General features: G+C 47.2%; 1 protein-coding gene and 1 pseudogene across 1 annotated transcript; one reads left to right on the forward strand and one right to left on the reverse strand.

The window, feature by feature from the left end:
* Positions 1-7,776: 7,776 nt before the first annotated feature.
* Positions 7,777-11,630, reverse strand: LOC136464317 (probable L-type lectin-domain containing receptor kinase S.5). Its single transcript, XM_066463279.1, has 2 exons — positions 10,174-11,630; positions 7,777-9,159 (listed from the first exon to the last, which is right to left on the reverse strand). The coding sequence occupies exons 1-2, from the start codon at positions 11,522-11,524 to the stop codon at positions 8,282-8,284; spliced, it is 2,229 nt and encodes a 742-aa protein (XP_066319376.1). The 5' UTR covers positions 11,525-11,630; the 3' UTR covers positions 7,777-8,281.
* A 6,459-nt stretch (positions 11,631-18,089) lies between these two features.
* LOC136464318 (uncharacterized) lies at positions 18,090-18,735 on the forward strand (annotated as a pseudogene).
* The last annotated feature ends 1,040 nt before the right edge of the window (positions 18,736-19,775 follow it).

Consider the following 19,775-nt stretch of genomic DNA (forward strand, 5'->3'; position numbering starts at 1 on the left):
ACTATCGTCTCTGATAGAGAGTCAGTCTTTGTCTTTCATTTATAGGAGCAACTTCAATAATGTCTTGGTATGAGTCTCCTCAGAAGTTCAACTTATCATCCGCAAACTGATGGTCAGATAGAAAGAGTTAATCGGGTACTTGAGGATATGTTGAGGGCTTGTGCCATTTATTTTCCTAAAAAGTGGGACGAATGCTTGACTCTAGCTGAGTTTTCTTATAACAATAGTTATCAAGAAAGCATTCAAATGGCACCATTTGAGGCCCTGTATGGCAAGAAATATAGAACACCTCTTAACTGGGTTGAGGTGGGTGATCATGGATATTTTGGGCCTAATTTTATTAAAGAACCTCGAGAGCAAGTCAATATTATTCAGAGCCATTTGAAGGCAGCTCAAAGCTGTCAGAAAACTTATGCGGACAAGCGAAGAAGGCCCTTGAAATTTGAAGTTGGTGATCATGTGTATCTCAAAGTGTCACCCATGAGAGGGGTGCATCGCTTTGGTGTCCGGGGAAAGCTAGCCCCTCGCTATGTTGGACCTTACAAGATTTTGGCCCGGTGTGGTTCTGCTGCCTACCGTATCCAGCTTCTGGATATTTTGTCAGTAGTGCATAATATCTTCCATGTTTCCTAGTTAAAGAAATGTTTGGGGGTCTCCGATGAAGCTGTGGAAATTAAAGGACTTCCCATCTAGCCCGACTTGTCTTATATTGAGCACCCTGTCAAGATCTTAGATGATAAAGAAAGAGTGACAAGGAACAATGTGATGAAGTTTTGTAAAGTTCAGTGGCAAAATCACTCGGAGGATGAAACAACGTGGGAGCAAGAAAGCTATATCTTGAAGCATTATCCCCACCTTCTCTCTAGTTCACCGAGGTAATTGTTTAAATTAGAATTTATTTCTTATCTCTTTTTCCACACTAGGCACATGAAATCTCGAGATGAGATTTTATTTAAGGGGGCTAGATTTGTAACACCCTTGGTGTTACACCATAAATCATTTATTAAAATATGTCATGAGCATCATGTTTATGTGTTAATGCATGTGATAAAGTGTGTAGATAAATTTCTGTAACTCAAAACGATCAATTAGAATGCAAAACGAAAGTTGATTCGAAAGTCATGTTATATCACTTAGGGTTTAAAACTAATTTTTATTAAGCAAAAATGCTATGGAACATGTATGTGATACTTAAATACAAACTTTGTAGATGATAATGAAATACCTGCGGTCGAAAAATGATATTACTAGCTAATATTTTCACTAGCTTAGAAATCGCAAATGGAAATCAAATTCAGCTCAAAAACTTAGAAATTTTCAAGTCTGCCAACAGTTAGACACTGCTATGTTTAGCAATTTATTGTGAGAGATTGGGTTAAGGAGTGGTGTAGTGTTATAGCTCAATTTGGTAGTCTCATGTGCCATCTTGTACATGGTGAAGATGGTTTAGGTCCTAAAGCAACCGTTTGGTCGTGTTGAACGCTTTAAAATTCGTGCGTGTCACTATCTCGGGTTGGTTGGCGCCGCGTGCAAGGTCACTGCGCGGTCTTCCCACGCCGCGCACATGGCCACGTCCCGCGTGGTCAACCGTGCCGCCACGCTTGGCCGGTCGAGCCGCCTAGGCTTGGCCAAGGTTGGTCGTAGCGAGCTGCTGGCCCCGCGCCCTACTGCTCTGCCTCACATTGCCGTCTTGGGTGCCACCGCGGCCGCGCTACGCTGCCGTCATGTCCGCACGACCGATGCTCCTCGCGTCGTGACACTGCCGCTGCCGTCGCATTGTTGTCGCGTTTGCGTCGGTCCGCTGCATCTTTGCGCCGTTGTTGGCCCTGTGCGTGTTGCCTCTGCCATGCACACATGGGGAGCCACCGTCGCCATGCCATTTATGGCACTACGGCGCGCCGGCCACGCCAGTCGGACGCGCACACACGTTGTCCATAGGGTCGGCGTGTGGGCCTCCTGAGCCCACCGCTCGTGTCCTGCCAAGGCGTGGACGAGCCGAGCCCACCTACCGTGCCGCCTCTCCCTTTTCCTCTTTCTCCCTCTGTTTTTCACCGTTGTTACATCACGTTACGGTGAAGCCAGAGAGCGAGCACCTCTCATCAATTCCTCGTGCTCGCATCTCTGCCTTCACGTCCCCTCTCCAGCCAACCCCACCTTGCTTTGATTGCGGCTTGGTCGAGCTCCAATGTTGGAGCTTTGTCCGCCACCGTGCCGTTAAGGCCCGTCACCACCCACGTCGTGGCTAGTCTCCACCACTTCACCCTGCGCTAATCCCTCTACACCACTAGCTCGTCTTGGCTCCCTCTTCGACGTGCGCACGCTAGTCGCAGCTCTAGTGCTTCCGCCTCACCGCTGACACGGCCATGCCTTTATGGTCCACCGTTCACCTCACAGCGCGCACGTGGCCAGCCTCGCTCGAGTAATCTCCGGCCGAGCCAGCTTCTCGGTAAGGTCACTGGTGAGTTGTCGTTGCTCACCCGCTACCCCTACCGCCTTGTTATTGTTGTGGCTCACCTGAACACCGTCGCCATTGCTGTAGGGTGCCCACAATCGTGGAGAGGTCCTTCTACAGTGTCCTGACTCATGCAACCGCCACCCATCGTCTCGCATCAAACTCTAGGTGAGCGTCGGCCTCGTAGATAGGTCAGCGTGGGTCTCGTATGGCTGACACAAGCGCTAGTGCCACTGCTCGCTGTGTCGGAGCGCGGGGGGATGGCCGAGGACCTTGCCGTTGTAAAGAGGAGAAAGATCCGAAAGTTCCGTTGCAAAGTCGCTATCTATAGAAATACTAACGTGGACTACGGGTTGTTTTGCTCATAGTCCAAGGGCACTTTTGCAAGAGTGCCGGCGCGCGCAGGCTTCCTCGCCGTGGGTCGCCTCCGCACATGGGCCCCGCCCCGCTTGTGGACCGCCGCACGCTCGTGCGCGCGCGCGTTGCGCCGAAATCAGTTTATCTTTTTCGTGGAGAATGAAAATAACTTTTCAATTGTATTTCTGAGTTGATCTTTGGTAAATCATATAAAATCATGTAGGTATCCAAAAATTGTGAAACTAATTTTATTAAATTTCTAAAATTGTGCTCTATCTGTTGGTGTATTTAGTTCATATATGTTGATACCAGGAACTATTAAATCATTTGAGTGTGCTTAATATTATTAGGTTAAATATTGTAGGAATTTTTGTTTCAATATGGTGATAGTTGTAGCTTTGAAATTTTTACATTAGCTTCATGGTATTATTATGTGCCCACCGTAATTTTTGTAGCTTTAGAATAGACTTAACATAAGGGTAGTTAAATGCTCTTTGTTTCAAATATACATTAAATCATTAGTAGAAATAAAGATATATCCTTCATTTGTAAAGGTAGGTGTTTCTTAGTTGAACCCAACACTTTACTTGATGAAGATGATAATTAGCTTAGTATCTTAGTCATTAGAGCTAGCTTAGTAGTTTACCATGTGTATTCTTAATTTAGGAACTGCTGTTGCTAAAATACTAAGTGTTGCATCATCATCGCATGCATGTAGAGAACGAGTTGGCAGAGATCGAGACCATTGGAGACCATGAGTTCGAGGAGGTGATCGAGGAGTACGAGGAGGAGATCCTCGTATAGGAGGAGGTCCCGGACCCGCCACTGATTGACTGAGCTGACACCGCGCCTGCCCAAGGCAAGCCCCGGTGCCTTTATTTTAAATAATCACTGGATATATATATGTGATGTGCATTTACGTTACAAGCTTATGGTTGAAACTACATGCATAGATAAACCTACCTATGAGTCCTACTAGCATAGGTCAAGTTGCTGCTATGCTTAGGCTATCGGTAGAATCAAATATTAGAACTGATGACGCAAGTTGTACGTTCCACTACAACGCATGCTAGTCTAACATTAAAGAGAGAAGAGAGAAGGGATCTATCTTCCATTTTACTTTTTTTTATTTCCGATGATGCCCTCGCACTACACCCCGTCGTGTCCCTATATCTTAGACTCGACGCTACGAAGTCAGATTCTAAGACACATAGGGGATGGTACGGAGTTGTTACAATTGATACTCTTAGGAGCACACAACATTCAATTTGATTCCACAACTTTTCCTATGGCACCTATCCAATCTCCATGGGTTGGTTATGATGATATTCGCCTCACCACCATGATCATCTAACTCCACATTCTAAAGGGGCTACATAAGATAAAGTTAAAAACATGTTAATCTCAAAACCGCAAGCCATGGAGAAAGCTCCCCCAAAAATGTGTACATGAAATGATTGAATCACTTGAATAGATACCAATTAAAGAATGTCCTGTTGAAAACCAGCACATTGATTATGAAATCAATTAGGGACCAAGTCCTATAGCATGGGCAAAGAATAAGAAATTAATATAAACATGCAATGCGATCCTACAAATATGGTAATGCTATATGATGCATAGAGCATACCAAGTGTAAGCATCAAGTTAAGCACACGTTACCTTAGCATGGGGTAGGACAAATTCGATGCATGATCCTTTCCCTATTTGACATTAACTTGACCCACCATGATGTACCCCAATGTGTAGACCTCATTGTAAGCCAAGTCTCCAAATTCGTCAATGTTGTCACACCCCCCAAAAAAAATTGGATTTTGAGATGTGGTTGTGGTTGTGGAACAAAATGAAGCAACAATGTTTTCAGCCTTTTAAAATTTTGCCAATATGTTAATAGGTTGAATTTTTTCTTCAGAAAATATTATTTTCTAAACAGAATTATATGATGTCAAAAGTTTGTTGCACTTATGCCTAGTGTAATTTATTTGAGTTAGTTTTGCTTAAAATCGTTCTATATACTGTTCTGAAATTCTGTCAAAAGGAAAATAGGTTCTCTTTGATTTCTGCTGCAAAGCTCTTTTCGGCCCGAGATCCTCGCAGTTCCTGGACTCGGCCCGTTCCTTTCTCCTTTCCTCAGATGAAGCCGCGCTCTCATCTCGTTTTTTGCTGAAACCCACCTGTTGGCCAAGCCGCAAAAAGTCAAAAACCGCAGAGGCCGAACTCAAATTTGAGTTCGACTCCTGGTCGCGACACCGATTCGATTCGTGATCTGCACGCACGCACAAGGATCCAACATGATGACCGTGTTTAGAACCGGGACGCTTAATCGCACGCCGAAGCCGCGTTTTGGGAATCACCTAGCGTAGTTCATTTTCTCACGTTCCACGTCGCGAGTGCCAGACATGTGTTCGTCGCGGTGCGTTCAGCAGGATTATTCCTCTTCTCGCTCGATCGCGATCCAACGCCGTCCCAAACACGGCCTATATCCTGTCCGGCGCCAAGCTGGAGGCTGCATCGCGTGCACCAAATCGCGCAAGCACGAGCCTGCGCCGCCTTGCATTGGATGCGAAGCGATCACGTGGATTGTTTGGCATCGTCCAATTTGATCAGATGGAGAGGAGGCTATCAACTGGCTCAATGGAGAAGATTACCGTGAACCTGTCCAGCCGAACAAGACAGCATGGAATAATCCTCGCGGAATTCAACAATATATAGGCCTATGTTGACATTTAAATTAGACCCATGCTAGTTTAAAATCGGGCTATGTTAGTATTAGCCTAATTTAAAAGAAAACTCTAAGAAACAACAGGAAAATAGCACCATATCGGTTTCTAACGGGATAAGACCATGCTCACTCGATATAAAATATGGGGTACATTACGGTATCTAACATTCAATTGACGAAAATAAATTTACTACCTCTCCTTTGTCTCACCTTTTCAACTCCATGTTGTTATTTGTCTCTTGACTCTTACCCGAGATTATACTTGCTGGCCGACGTAGAGTAACCCGCCCGTTGGGGTCCGTCTCGGGCAAGAATCGACGATTTCTTTACTAGTTTGTCCGAAAACTACGTAGAGTAACCCGTTGGGAATTGTAGGAGGAATACAGAGTGGCTCACTGGGTTGATGCACGCTCTGTTGAATGCTCAATTGGCAGCATTATAATCCTTGACTAACTATTGGCTCATATGATACTTCGGATCTACACCATAACTACTGCAATGCACATTTAAGAAATCAACACGACCATTAAACTGAGATATTACTGCACGTAACAGGTCACCAAAGGTAAAAATGCCCGACGAAGTGAACACAGAGATGTATTTACATTCAGTTGGTTTCCAAGAAGCACTACCGGAATATCCAGGTTTGCCATGTGTCCACGACACACGATGAAGCCAAAAAAAACACTTGGCAAAGGCTTTGCCGAGTGAACGGCACTCGGCGTACACAGTGACGGCAAAAGTTTATTTGCCGAGTATTTTTTATTGGATACTCGGCAAAGACGTTGCCGAATGCTGAAACCAACGCTCGGCAAAAAAAAAATAACGTGACGGCGCGGAGATGGTCACGGCGTGTTTGCCGAGTGTCTAACAGCCTCGGCACTTTGCAAACATGACCTTGTTTGCCGAGTGCCCGGCCCTGACACTCGGCAAATATGCATGTCTTTATCAAGTGTCCAGGACCTGACACTTGGCAGATATTTTTGTGAAAATAAAAAAATACTCGGCGCCCACGTGCCTCGACCGACCCGCGCCGCCCCGCCCGCCACGGCCGCCGGAATGGATAAGGAGATAGAGAGGGGGATAGGGAAGGGATAAGAGGGGAGAGATCCAGGGAGAGGAGTTTTGGCCGATGGGAGGGCTCCATTTTGGAGACACGTATCGCTGGCGTGGTTAGGGGGTTTGCCGAGTGTCCCAGGTCTGACACTCGGCAAACTGCAAATTTGCCGAGTGCCAGACAAGGGGCACTCAGCAAACCTATTTTTTTTATTTTTCTTCTTCTCCTCCTTTTCCATAACGTGTTTTTTTCTAAATTTGTTCCGATGTACTTTGAAAATACCTGGTCAAATTCACTCAACAATATATATTTGATTTTTCTAGGAATATTATTCCATTTTTATGCAATTACAACTCAAATTTAATTTATATCAATTAAAATTCTATAATTACACTTGATAAATTAAAATTATCAAACGGATAAAAAAAATTTACCAAAATTTCACGTGTAACAATCTATGTTCTCTATTGCTTATAAAAAAGTTTTGAAGTCAAACCCCAATTCGACCGTCACTTTGACTTCAAATCTTACCGGATCCTCTCAACACTACGATTCTTTTTCGGAGATGCTTCGGTTTTTAAGCATCGTACATGAAAAATTGTGCGAAACCTTCTCAAATTTTTACCACAGCCTCCACGTATGATATCATGAGATTTTGAAAAATCTCATGATTTTCAGACTTCGTTTGCTTTTTTTTTAGAATTTCAAAACCATTCGACCACACGTTCGTGGTCGTGTTTCCTGAATAAGATGTTCGAATTTTTTTTCATTTCCTAGTTAAGGCCTCACACTGGACTCAATAATATGAATATCATTTTTCTACTCATTTTATTCTATTATTTGAATCATTTGCAATTCAAATTTGACTTATACTAAAAAAATTCCTTGAAATGCAATAAATTAATTAAATATAGCAAACATATCCAGAAATATTCTAAATCTTAACATGGAGTGCCACATGTTGTATGTGGAGAGTACAAAAAGTTTCAAGGTCAGAAGAGAAAAAAACTTATTTATTTACCGAATGCAAAAAAAAAAAAAAAAATCGGCAAACTTGTTTCTTTGCCGAGTGCAAAAAAAAAAAAAAAACCACTCGGCAAACTTATTTCTTTGCCAAATGCCACTAACGGACACTCAGCAAACTCCTAACAGTCGTCACACTAACTGATGGATGTCCACGTGACGGTTTGTTGCCATGTGTCTTTGTTTTGCCGAGTGTTTTTTTTTCTAATTTGCCGAGTGTTTTTTTTCAGCACTCGACAAAGAGTTTGTTTGCCGAGTGCCATTATTTTGCCGAGTGTGTTTTTTACAGTACTCGACAAAAAGCTTGTTTGTCGAGTGCCTGATAGAATGCATTCGGCAAACATTTTTGCACTCGGCAAATCTGCTGTTTCCGATCGCGAAGCAAACCAAGCAACAGCTGCAGAAGAAGGATCAACTACGCTACTCACTCAATGCTGGAATGGAAAACTTCTCCAACGACGAAAACCTTGTCCGCGTTTTCGCGTGCACTTTGTTGACGTCTTTATTTTGTCCGATTCATTACCCACGGGTCCACAAGCTCCATGGGCGGCCTTTTGACTCTTGATGAAAGCCCGAAATCCGCCTGGTCCGGGCTCCACTTGCCCACGTGCACCACCGTCGTTGACCCGTCCTGCCGGCGGCTGCAATGCTGAGCTCGATCCCGTCTCACTCAAACGGTCGACACGTCCCTCCCCGCCGCGTCGTGCGCCTCCCTGCTCACCTGGAATGTCTGGGTGGTATACCCCGACGACCACGTGTAGGGATAGTTCGACGACGAGGTCACGTCAGAGCTTGTGACCCCGCTGTGCGACATGTACGTCTGCGTCTCGTCCTCCTCCCCGTCGGCGAGCGGCACAGGCCACATGAACACGGGCTTGGACATGGGCACGGGGAGCGGTGGCACGGACCGCGTCTGCAGGTTCTGCAAGATGGCCTGCGCCTTGGGCCGCTGCCGCGGGTTCGGGTGGCTGCACGCCAGGCCCAGCAGCAGCAGCCGCTCGGCCTCCTCCTCGTCGTACCCGCCGGCGAGCCGCGGGTCCACGGCCTCCAGGACGCGGCCGGCGCCGTGGAGCTTCCACACCCACTCCAGCAGCTGGCTGCACCCGGCCGGGTTGCTGCAGGAGATGCGGCGGCCGCAGACGATCTCCAGGATGACGGCGCCGAAGCCGAACACGTCCGACTCGCGCGTGGCCCGCCCCGTGTGGAAGCACTCAGGCGCGATGTAGCCGAGCGTGCCCGGCACGCCGATCTTGTCCGTGTAGGAGGTCTTGTCGGACTCGAGCGCGCGCGCCAGGCCGAAGTCGCCGAGCCGGGCCTGGAACGACGAGTCCAGCATGATGTTGGACGGCTTGATGTCGCGGTGGATCACCGTCTGCTCGAACTCGTGGTGGAGGTAGTTGAGCGCCGACGCCACGCCGGCGACGACGTTGTAGCGCTGCTTCCAGTCCAGCGTCGGCGAGTCCTTGCCGCCGAAGAGGTGCCTGTCGAGGCTGCCGTGTGGCATGTAGTCGTACACCAGCAGCAGCACGCCGTCCTGATGGCACCAGCCTGCAACAAACGTGGCATTCCAATTTCAGATTACTTCGTTGGGTTTCAGAAAGCTTGTTTTACTCATTTCGATTTCGAAACGTGAAGGATGGAAATGAACTAAAACGTATTTATTTCCCCCTCCGCGATTGTGCTTCTGTGGTTGTTCAGCATTTCCAGGTCACTAGAGTCGGTGAGTGAAATATTGTTCAACAACTACCAAATATTTTTTCTCGAGTAAGTGGGAAGCAAGCCAGGTAAAAATTTGCGTTGTCAAAATGCTATCCGGCCGGGTACACTGCTCACGATCCAACCGTGATCACAGAGCCCAAACTAAAATAATATACAGCCAAAACCATCACCACAAACTAGTCCTAGTTTGATTTTTGTGACTAGGCGCCAACTGGGCCGTACGATTCTAAGCATTCTTTATTCTTAATAACGAGAGCATGTTTCGGTTGGCTTGAAATCTTATAAACGTAGACTAATGAGGGTTGAATAGTCGCTCTCTGGATAGCTATCTCCCCATTGGTGCCATACGAAAAATCTGACATTTTACAGGTTGCGTTTGACATATCCGACAGCCTGGAAGCATTTCATTTCCAACATTTCCATTGACGCAACCATCCAGGAAATGGTTGTTGAGAATGTAACAATGACAGGGATAAAGCGCTGCAATTTACGAAAGCTGCTGTCTCTAATTCTCTATTCAGGGTACGACCTGAACCCCGGGGAAAGCATCTCGCTGAACCGTCCACAACAAGAAATCAAAGCGGAGCTGTCTCTGTACCAAGCCCCGTGCTGATATTCTAATTTGGATTGGCATTTGCAGTGAAGTGCTTGGTGGAATATTAAATCAGATATTTTGTGAACTATCTATATCAAATAAATCCAACTAATTTTGACATTACTGTCGATAAGAACGGCCACGGCAGAGTAGACGAAGTTGATAATAATAATAAGTTCATATAAGCAAAATATAATACGATGTATAATAATGTAATGAGCAGGAAAGGCAGGACAAGAGTTTCTTACCGACGAGCTTGACGAGATTCCGGTGGCGGAGGCGGTTGATGATGCTGAGCTCGGCGAGGAAGTCCTCCTGCCCCTTGGTGTTGGCGCCGGAGAACTGCTTCACGGCCACCTCCATGCTCCGGCCGTTGTCCCCGGGCACGGTGGCGCGGTACACCACGCCGTACCCGCCCTGCCCCAGCTTCATCTTGTCGTCGAAGCTGTTGGTCCCTTTCCTCAGCTCCTTGTAGTCGAACTCCTTGGGCACGCCCGGGATGCTCCTCAGGTCAATGGCGTTGTGGAACACTACCGAGCTCGGGTCGTCCCCGACCTGCTTCTTCCGATTCTTCTTCATCAAGTAGAGGCCCGCGAGCAGCCCGAACGCCAGCGCGGCGGCGCACGGCACGCCGATGGCCAGCCCGAGCTTCCAGCCCGACAGCTTCTTGGGGACGCTTTCTCCGTGGAGCACTTCCACCGTCATGTTCCACATGAGCACGCAGTTGAGCTGGTAGTCCACGCCGGTGGACGCCGAGAAGCCGAAATAGCCCTTGTTGCTGAGGAGGTACTTGGAGAGGTCCAGCGACGTGTTGAGCACAGCGGTGTCCGGCTTGGTATTGTCCGCGGACATGTACACCCACACATGCCGCGTGGTGCCGTTGTAGTCGATCCAGACCATGTAGTCGCCGGAGCTACTACTGTCATTGGGAGCGAGCTGGATGCCGTAGGGAGCGAGCGGGATGGCGGAGATCGAGTGGACGCCGTTGAGGTCGAGCCCGACGTGGTTATCGTCGGGGTCGTAGGACTGCTTCACCGTGTCCAGCTCCACGGCCACGAACCCGTTGGTGGCGTTGCCGTCGGTGGACGCGTTGGTGAGGCCGAGGTACTCGCCGTAGCTGCCGGGGGGCGGGCCATCGTTGCCGGACGCGACAACGAACGCAAACCCTTCGCCCTTGACGGACTTGTTCTGGCGGTAGAGATTGACCTTGAACACCGTGGAGAAGGACGCGACGTGGCGGCCGTCGGCGGTGGAGTTGGACGCGTTGGCGGCCCAGAGCACGAACGGCGTGGCGTAGAAGACGTGACCTGACTGGTTGACTAGGAAGCTCGTGGCGCTGTTGCCCGTGTCGGCGGTGATCTGCAGCGCGTTCTGGCTGACGCTGGCGTTGCTCGAGAGCGTCAGGTCGGCGGGGTTCTTGTCGAACCCGGGGAAGGAGAAGGTGGTGAAGTCCCTGCCGGCGACGGTGCTGGTGGACGTCGTGGCCTGGGCGAGCACCGCCGGGATGGAGCAAACGGCGACGCACGCGAGCAGCAGGAGGAGCGCGAGGCTCGTCGTGGTTGTGGCGCGGCCGCCACGGCGCCAAGGCCCCGTCGTCATGTGCTGGCCTGCAGCCTGCAGGAGGAAGAAGAGAAGATTGGCAGAGGTGCAGAGCCGCAGGGGAAGAAAGGGTGGTGTGTTGCGGAAGGACTGCGGAGGAGATGGGGGTGCGCCGGGGACAAATGGGCAGTTTGGACTCCACGGTATAAATGGACACTTCTTCCAACGTTTTGAACTGTATTTATGTGTTATTACCGATGCTTGCTTATCCAGATTCCTAAGCTTTCATATCATTTATTAGGGGCTTTCCCAAAGCTGCTTTTTTACCGGTAACCCCAGATACCATGTAGGATTGATAAAAAAAAAATAGATGCTCTATACTTATTATAATGATTTGCAGAAGCTGCGTAAGTTTGGGGAGAGAGAAGGTAATACATGCTAAAAAAAAAAGAGGAAGATGAAATAAATGTGATGTATGATGAAAGAAAAAGTTTCTTTACAAACCACAAGTAATAATTGTTTGCATTGTGTATATAGTAGTCTCAACATTTGCTAATCTATGTGTTAGTCTTCATTGGTGGTGCGCACGACAGCAGTAACAGTGTATACCAAGCATTGTCAGACGCCGTTTTCACACTACCAGAGTACCGGTATATTTTAGGCCTGGTTTAGTTCCAAATAATTTTTACCCCAAACTATTACATCGAATCTTGCGGCACATGTATGGAGTATTAAATATAGATGAAAAAAAAATAATTGCACAGTTTGGTTGGAAAATCGCGAGACGAATGTTTTAAGACTGATTAGTCCATGATTAGCCATAAGTGCTACAGTAACTAACATGCGCTAGTGACGGATTAATTAGGCTTAATAAATTCGTCTCATAGTTTTCAGGCGAGCTATGTAATTAGTTTTTTTATTAGTATCCGAAAACCCCTTCCGACATCCCCAAACATCCGATGTGATATCCAAAAAATTTCATTTCGCGAACTAAACACAGCATTAGCAGAGCTTACCCATTTTCCTGTTATAATTCTAAAGCACAGCTATACAGCCTGTTCGGCTGGTGCTGATACGATCGTATACGATCGTGGATTATTACTGCTGACTGGTTTGGTATGAGAGAAAAATATTGTTCTAACGAGAAATTTATAATCGTTTACGACCAAGTAAACAGGCTGATAGCCTACAGGTCCGGCATGTTACTTTATATAAAAGGGTAGTTTTGCTGAGCACAAGATTTGACCGTATAGTTTTAGCACTGATCTTTGAAAAACTACTCTTTGCGAATGGACTCTGAAAACCCCTGTCACTGACAAAATCTACAGCATGTTCAACTAGTTCTTACAGTAAGGTTGCTCTCAGGAGTAAAACGTACTGTACCTTAAGACGCATACTGATTGATCAGGTTAGGTCACCACATACACCTGTAAACTGATCATATTTCAGATTATCCATTGCTCATCAGAAGCATCAGCCCGAATTCCACGATGCTTCTTGTTCTCTTATACAAATGGACTCTCTGAAATTATTTCCGTTCTCCTGCATGACAGCAAAAGAACAATTTAAAAGTGTGTCAACTGTATAATAAGAATTCAGTGCCAACTCAGACTTGCATAGGTTGTTTTAAATTAGTCTGCTCAAGCAAATTTCCCAATACTAACAAGCAATCCCCTCAAATCAGGAAGATTCATTACGTCAAGATGCGCCCTGTTCGCTTGGCTTAAAACCCATACTTTTTCAGTCAACGAACAATATTTTTCTCTCATAATAAATCAACCAACAGCCATGGCTTATCAGCCAAGCGAACAGGGCAACGGACTGGTCACTGTTCTAGTCATGTTCACCCGGCAAACACTGTATGCTTATGAGACACAAATCGACCTCCTTTTTTTCCTTTTTTTGAGACTACAATCTTCATTTAGCATCAGGAAATGAATCAGCCTGTTCGTTTGCTCGTATACGATCGTGGATTATAAGCTGAAACAATATTTTTTTCTCACACCAAACCAGCCAGCAGTAAATAATCCACGATTGTTTACGACGAAACAAACAGGCTGTACATCAGATGGCGGCAACACATTACGAGACGATTTACCATTCAACGCAACCGTTCGTATTGTGTTCTAGAATACGTGGGAAATCTGTATATCTTTCCATAAACATTCAAAGATAATTATTCAGATGTACAACAGCAATAATACACGCTTTGCCAGTGGACATTTAACAATAGCAGTAGCACCTACAGAAGATGCCTCTTATTAGAGTGACAGAAAAGAAAGCAGCTTTCCATGTGAACACAGCACTAATATCTTGGCGTGAGAAGTCATATTTAGATCACTGCTAATTAACGATTAGCTACCATTGTAGTATGTTTAAGTCATTTGGATTTCGAATAATCAGACAGTATAAACCTTTTGTTCCCCCAAAGTGGGAACTGAATTTCACAACAGACACCAGTTTGCAGGTCAATTTACCTTACTAGAAGGATCTTCCCTTTTGTCTTGTGTTCAAAAACATAAACCAGCATTTTTAGGCTAATATTATAGTAACATCATATATTCAGATCCAGCTGATCTCACCCAATGCAGGATGAGACCGATTGAACAAAAGCTTCCACCATAAGTCCAACTTAAGTTTCTAGGGAATTATGATACGAACTTGGTAAGCAGGAGAACCACTAGAACAAGTAGAACATATTCAATTAAGCAGTAGGAGAACCACTAGAAGCCCAATTGTAATCTTCTTTATTTTCTTTGTTTCCTTTTTGGTTTCCTAGTCCTCTCTGGTGAAACTGTTCTTTTAATAAAGCAGTAGAGGATCACCCCCTCCTGATTCCAGAAAAAAAGGTAGAATATATTTTAAGTACTTTCTGTACTAATGAAATTCTTAAACGACAAGCGGCGCATTAAACTGCTGTTGATCAAGTGCTTCAGTCATATAGTATTTATGGCATTAACAGTAAAAGTACAAAACTCAAGCAATCCTGTCAAATGTCACCATCCAGTCATTTTGTTTGAAGGCCATTTTTATAGTGCTAGTGCCCCTGCTTTTGAAGGTCGATTGTGAATTTGTGATTTTGCCCTGTGCGTTTTCAAACCCAAAGCATTGTTGGAAATATCACAGTTGGAAAAATGAGGGAAAATCACATTTTTCTCTTCAAAAGAAGGGGCACCAACACCATTGTCCCAACAAATAAAGTTACTTAAGGTTGTAGATTGTCATTTCTTTTGAAAAGGTAAATGAATACTGCCGAGTAGAAGGATAAAAGCGAACACAGGAGCAAGCATGTGCGTTCAAACATTCAACGAATCAACGTTGACTAGGAAAAAAACATTGACGGTACAATGATGTAAGAGCTACCAGCGTAAGCAAAATTGTGTCAGTATCACGATTCTAGAACAAAAAAAAGGCAGCGTTCACACCTTGCATGGCCCAACAGCACTTTGGAGGGTGCATAACCTAATGTCTCAATGTAAAAGTAGCCATCAGCGGATCATCAAATCCTATTGTGTACCAGTAGCCAATTTACGTGTACGCCACCTAATGTCTCAGAAGGAGACAATGAGTGTAGCCAGGAACCACAGAGCTGTTCTGGTTTTTGTAACCCAACTGCTCTGTGGTTTCTGGCTACACTCATTGTCTCCTTCTGAGACATTAAGTGGCATACAACGCAAATTGGCTACTTGCTTGCTGTTACACAATAGGATTTGATGATCCGCTGATAACTACTTTTACATTGAAACATTAGGTTATACACCCTCCAAAGTGCTGTTGGGCCACGCAAGATGTGAACGCTGCCTTTTTTGTGCTAGAATCGTGATACTGACACAATTTTGCTTACGCTGGTAGCTCTTACATCATTGTACCGTCAATGTTTTTTCCTAGTCAACGTTGATTCGTTGAATGTTTGAACGCACATGCTTGCTCCTGTGTTCGCTTTTATCCTTCTACTCGGCAGTATTCATTTACCTTTTCAAAAGAAATGACAATCTACAACACATCTCATTTAACCGTTCCTCGTATTAAATTTTTTTTTATAAATATTATCTATTTTAGTATGGCTTATTTTATCATTAGAGATACTTTAATAATGATCAAATAAGATGTCTAAAAGTTAGGATACTTTAATAATAATCAAACAAGATGTATGAAAGTAAAAAAAGACTCACTTATTTTTGGCATAAGGGAGTACGTCCGAACCTGATCCCCGGTTCCTCCGCATCTTCAACACTACTTTAATAATACTTAAAAAAACAGTGTTTTTCTCTCGTAAAAAACCAAACATTAGCGTTGGCGAAATTTCAGCGAAACAAACGTGACATCGGTGGCTGGCTTCGCGGACAATCACTAGGCCCGCGCACCACCTGTGAGGCCTCAGTTTATTGGGCTCCAGCCTTACCCTGCTAAGGCTCCAAACTTAGGTGGACACGGGCTGGTAAACCCCATAACTTGGGCTCCGCTTCACATCCACTGATCAACTCCAACCACTCAATCGTGATGATGGCCTGCTGGGCGTCAGAGGCCCATGGAGGCATGATGGACTTCCTTCCTATTATCGAGGGCCTTATCCAAATTCCAACGATAGTGATCACGGCCCATCAAGGACGATAATGACGTGTATAACGATGAAGACGTGCCGTAATTTACTACTCATCACCGTGTGAGCGAGGAGCGAGTGTTTCTGGCTTTCTGCTGAGTGGCGTTTTCTGAGAATGGACGTTCCAGCATCTCTAATCCTCAAGGGCAAGTGGCTTCTCGTGCAATAGGTTACATTTCAGTATTCCACCTTGCAAGTGAGCTAGTCCTCCCTCCTGTCGAGTACAAGTTAGATTGTCACGAGACATGGTTCACAAATGCAAGTTCTTGCAGCTACACACACCTAAATTGGCAGTCACCTACTGGTTCAACTTCAACCAAACTCCTGCAATGTCTTTGTTAATGGCACGCCACCACGTGCCGAAAGAACACGTGTAGCATATACTACTTTGTTATTAGTTTTGCATCAACAAACCTTTGGCCCGACGAACAACAACCCACCCCCAACGAACGAACGGCAAACGTGGCGCCACCACCGCACGCGTCCCCCCGTGGCCACGCTAGCTTCTCCTCCCTTTTTCTCCTACGTCCCCGGCTCTGAGAAGGCGTGTCCCCTTCACACGGGGATGGGCGACGACGCGCGCGGTCGTAGGTGAGCGGCCACCGGGACACGCGCGGTCGTGCCGGGCCGCGAGATTCCGGCGCAGCGCCCGCGAAGCCGCGCGCGCGACCGCGAGAGAGGAAATCCCGCGCGCGCGACGCGTCGTCGTCGCCTCGGCCTCTCCTCGAGCGCCGGGCGCCATGTGTTCCAGCGTCGCCGCACCTAACCCCCTCCCACCCTTGTGACAGGCGACAGCTCCCGTCGCGCGAGCAAGCGAGCGGCCACGCTGGGGCGGGCGTTGCGGGCGCGACGGCGACCGTGGCGCGGTGGCGTGGTGACCTGGCCTGGTCCTGCCGATCGAGCCCGTCACCTCCGGGCAGATTTTCTGTTGAGACTAACAACGCAGATTTAGCGTCGGATTCGCCCGCCAATGGGCCTGAAAATTCTAGAATGGGCGTCAAATGTCAATTCGAGGGGGGAGTTTTCAGGTACCACTGCAGCACTGCTAGCTGGGCGGCAGACGCCTCTCTGTGTGTGCTTTGGTGTCGAGTTCGTTGAGCGGAATATACGTGACAGTGAGGGGCAGCGGCGAGCGATCGCACCAAAATATTTTGTTCACAGGTCCGGGCAAAGGCGACCCCGCTGGAAAATCGCATCGCGTATCCGTACACACCACCACTTCATCAGATGCTAAGCGTGCTAGTTTATCCAGTTCGTTCGTGAGGCAAGGGAATCTAGGTTGTCTGCAACAGGGGGCTGGCGGTGCAAACAAACAAGCACGCTCCTGTTTCTCCGCACAAAACCACGTCCTCGTGTACCCAATGCCCAGAGATCTCGTGACAAATCCCCAATGGTTAGTACTAGTTAAACTGCGCTTAATTGGTCAGCCACCAAACAAACTTTCTGCTGCCAGATGGCTGGTAGCTTCAATATACCCCCTACTATACTTTTGTCAGAGCAGTGTACTCCTACTCCATTGTCCATTGACCACACGACCGGCCAAACTGCGGCACTATTCAATACGTAATGCAGACATGCAGTTACGTATGTACCGTGCTTGCCGGCACGTAAAAGCAAGGAGTATACAAATACAAAGCAGCAGGGCGCAGGGCGCACGCATATACATGTCTGCTACTCACCCTGTCTACTGACTACTGCCCAGTGCATGGGGAGGGAAGGTTGGTCGACGATCGCCCAGCCAGTTACGCGGAAGGAGACGGCAGAGTGGCATGGCAGCGCACGAGCCCGATTCACATTTTACAGGGCCAGGTCGCTGTCCCTGGCTTTTGCTTGTCCGTAATGCGCTCGCCCCGGCACCCTATCGCGTTAAACCCATAAGCTAATCCTGTCATGTCCCGGGATCCCCCGTAACTTTCAGAAAAGGCCCGATTCAAACCTACCTTCCTGCCGTGTTCCCTTGGCCACGAGCGCGCTCTATATATAAGAGGCCTCTGGCTGGCCGGCCACTTGACCTGACCAACAGCACCACGCACGCATAGCTCACACGAGCCACAGGAACCGGACAGAGAGACATTGCCGGCTTGCCGCCCTCTGCGTGTCATACACTGATACACAAGATCAAGTTCCAGCTGCTGTGCGAGCGTGGCAATAATGCAAGCAAGCAGGAGCAAGATGGGTGCTTTGCATCACTCGCAGTCGCCGGAGAGCTACGTGAGGCTGCAGCAGGGCCGGCGGTGGCGGCGGGGGGCGAGGGGGTTCCGGCTGTGCCCGAGGAACCGGTTCTCCGTGCGGCGCCTGCGGGCCGAGCTGCTCACGTTCCTGGGCCTCGTCGGCCGCTACGTGCGCCTGCTCGTGCGGAAGCTGTCGACCACGAGAGGCGGCAGCGGCGGCTGCGCACGGAGCGGCAGCAGAAGGGTTCTCGTCGTGACCGGGACCGGGAGAGACAAGGCGCCGGCGGCCGCCGCCAGCAGAAAGCCTGGGCCGTTCATCGCGCGGTCCAACTCGTTCTACTCGCAGGCGATCGCCGATTGCCTCGAGTTCATCAAGCGGAACTCCGTGCCCGTCGAGGACTACGGCAGCGTCAGCGCCCGGAGGGAGCTGGGACACAAGATCGAAGCAGAAACGCTACCCGAATGGCGTGCCATGTATGCGTGTTCCCAACGGAGCCTAAAGATGTGAATCTGATACCTACACGTACCACACGGATGGATGTAATAGGGCATTTGAAATTTAGAGTTGCAAATAATGTTGAACTTTTCTTGATGACATGTTCATTTGCGCACGCTACCACATTTTCCATCTCCCGCGTTTGATTAATATTTTGTTATTAGAGAGTAGTAGACCTTAAACCTTGATGATGACAGTGTTATTTCGGCGGGCAAGCATTCAGGTCTCGGTGATTAAATTTGGGAGAAAAGGACGGGACTCGAATGATCGATGAATTCTCAAACTCAGTTTCGTTCAGCGGCGTGTAGAGAGGAGTGGTAGTACGATCGATGGTAGTACAATCGACGCTGGACTGGAGCCATTTCTTAATTTCCCCATGACCCGTGTGCGTTATTCTTTTCCTAAACAATAAGCAAGTGATGACGACGCGAGTGATCTTTGACGAAGCTTCTTAAAATTTTTCGTTTATGTGTCCAGCTAAAAACGGGGTGGTTTCCGAGTTCCGACCAATGCAATTCCAGAAGTAAATAACAAGGTCTAGCCTGCCAGTACTCTGTTTTCTTATCGGTTTTCTTGAAATAAGTAAAGGATTTGGTTGGAGTTTTGTGGATAACGCCGGTTTGTCATTGGTCTTAGCTACTCTGTATTGGACTAGTGGTCTTAGCTACTCTACTGCAGTATTGGTCCCTCGGCCTCGGGTGTATATATCACGATTCTAGTTGGCGATTTGGCGTGATTGCCGCCCCGTTGTTAGGCTGAATTTGGCAGAAAAATATTGTTCCGGTGGAATTGTTGTGAGAGAAAAATACTGTTTCGATTGAAAAAAGAAGTCGAACAAGTCGGCTTTTGTGACCAGACGAACGGCACCAGTATCATTCCAAAAAATTTTGTACATGAAAGTTTTATTACCATGTTTCTCTATTTATGGTAACCGGTGCACACATGATAAATATATGCAAACTAGTCTGATGGAAATGACTGTGGACATCGGTTGGGCCATAGGCAATAGAAAAGCCCAGCATGGCTCGGAAGTGGATTACTGAA

The sequence above is a fragment of the Miscanthus floridulus genome, chromosome 7 (assembly GCF_019320115.1).
Source record: "Miscanthus floridulus cultivar M001 chromosome 7, ASM1932011v1, whole genome shotgun sequence".
Taxonomy (NCBI): Eukaryota; Viridiplantae; Streptophyta; class Magnoliopsida; order Poales; family Poaceae; genus Miscanthus; species Miscanthus floridulus.

What these genes read in the sequence shown, in the direction of transcription:
- LOC136464317 (XM_066463279.1), bottom strand. Translation starts at nt 11,524, where the DNA reads ATGACGACGGGGCCTTGGCGCCGTGGCGGCCGCGCCACAACCACGACG. An exon ending in GAATCTCGTCAAGCTCGTCG is followed by an intron (nt 9,160 to 10,173) that starts GTAAGAAACTCT and finishes CGTTTGTTGCAG; the next exon opens with GCTGGTGCCATCAGGACGGC.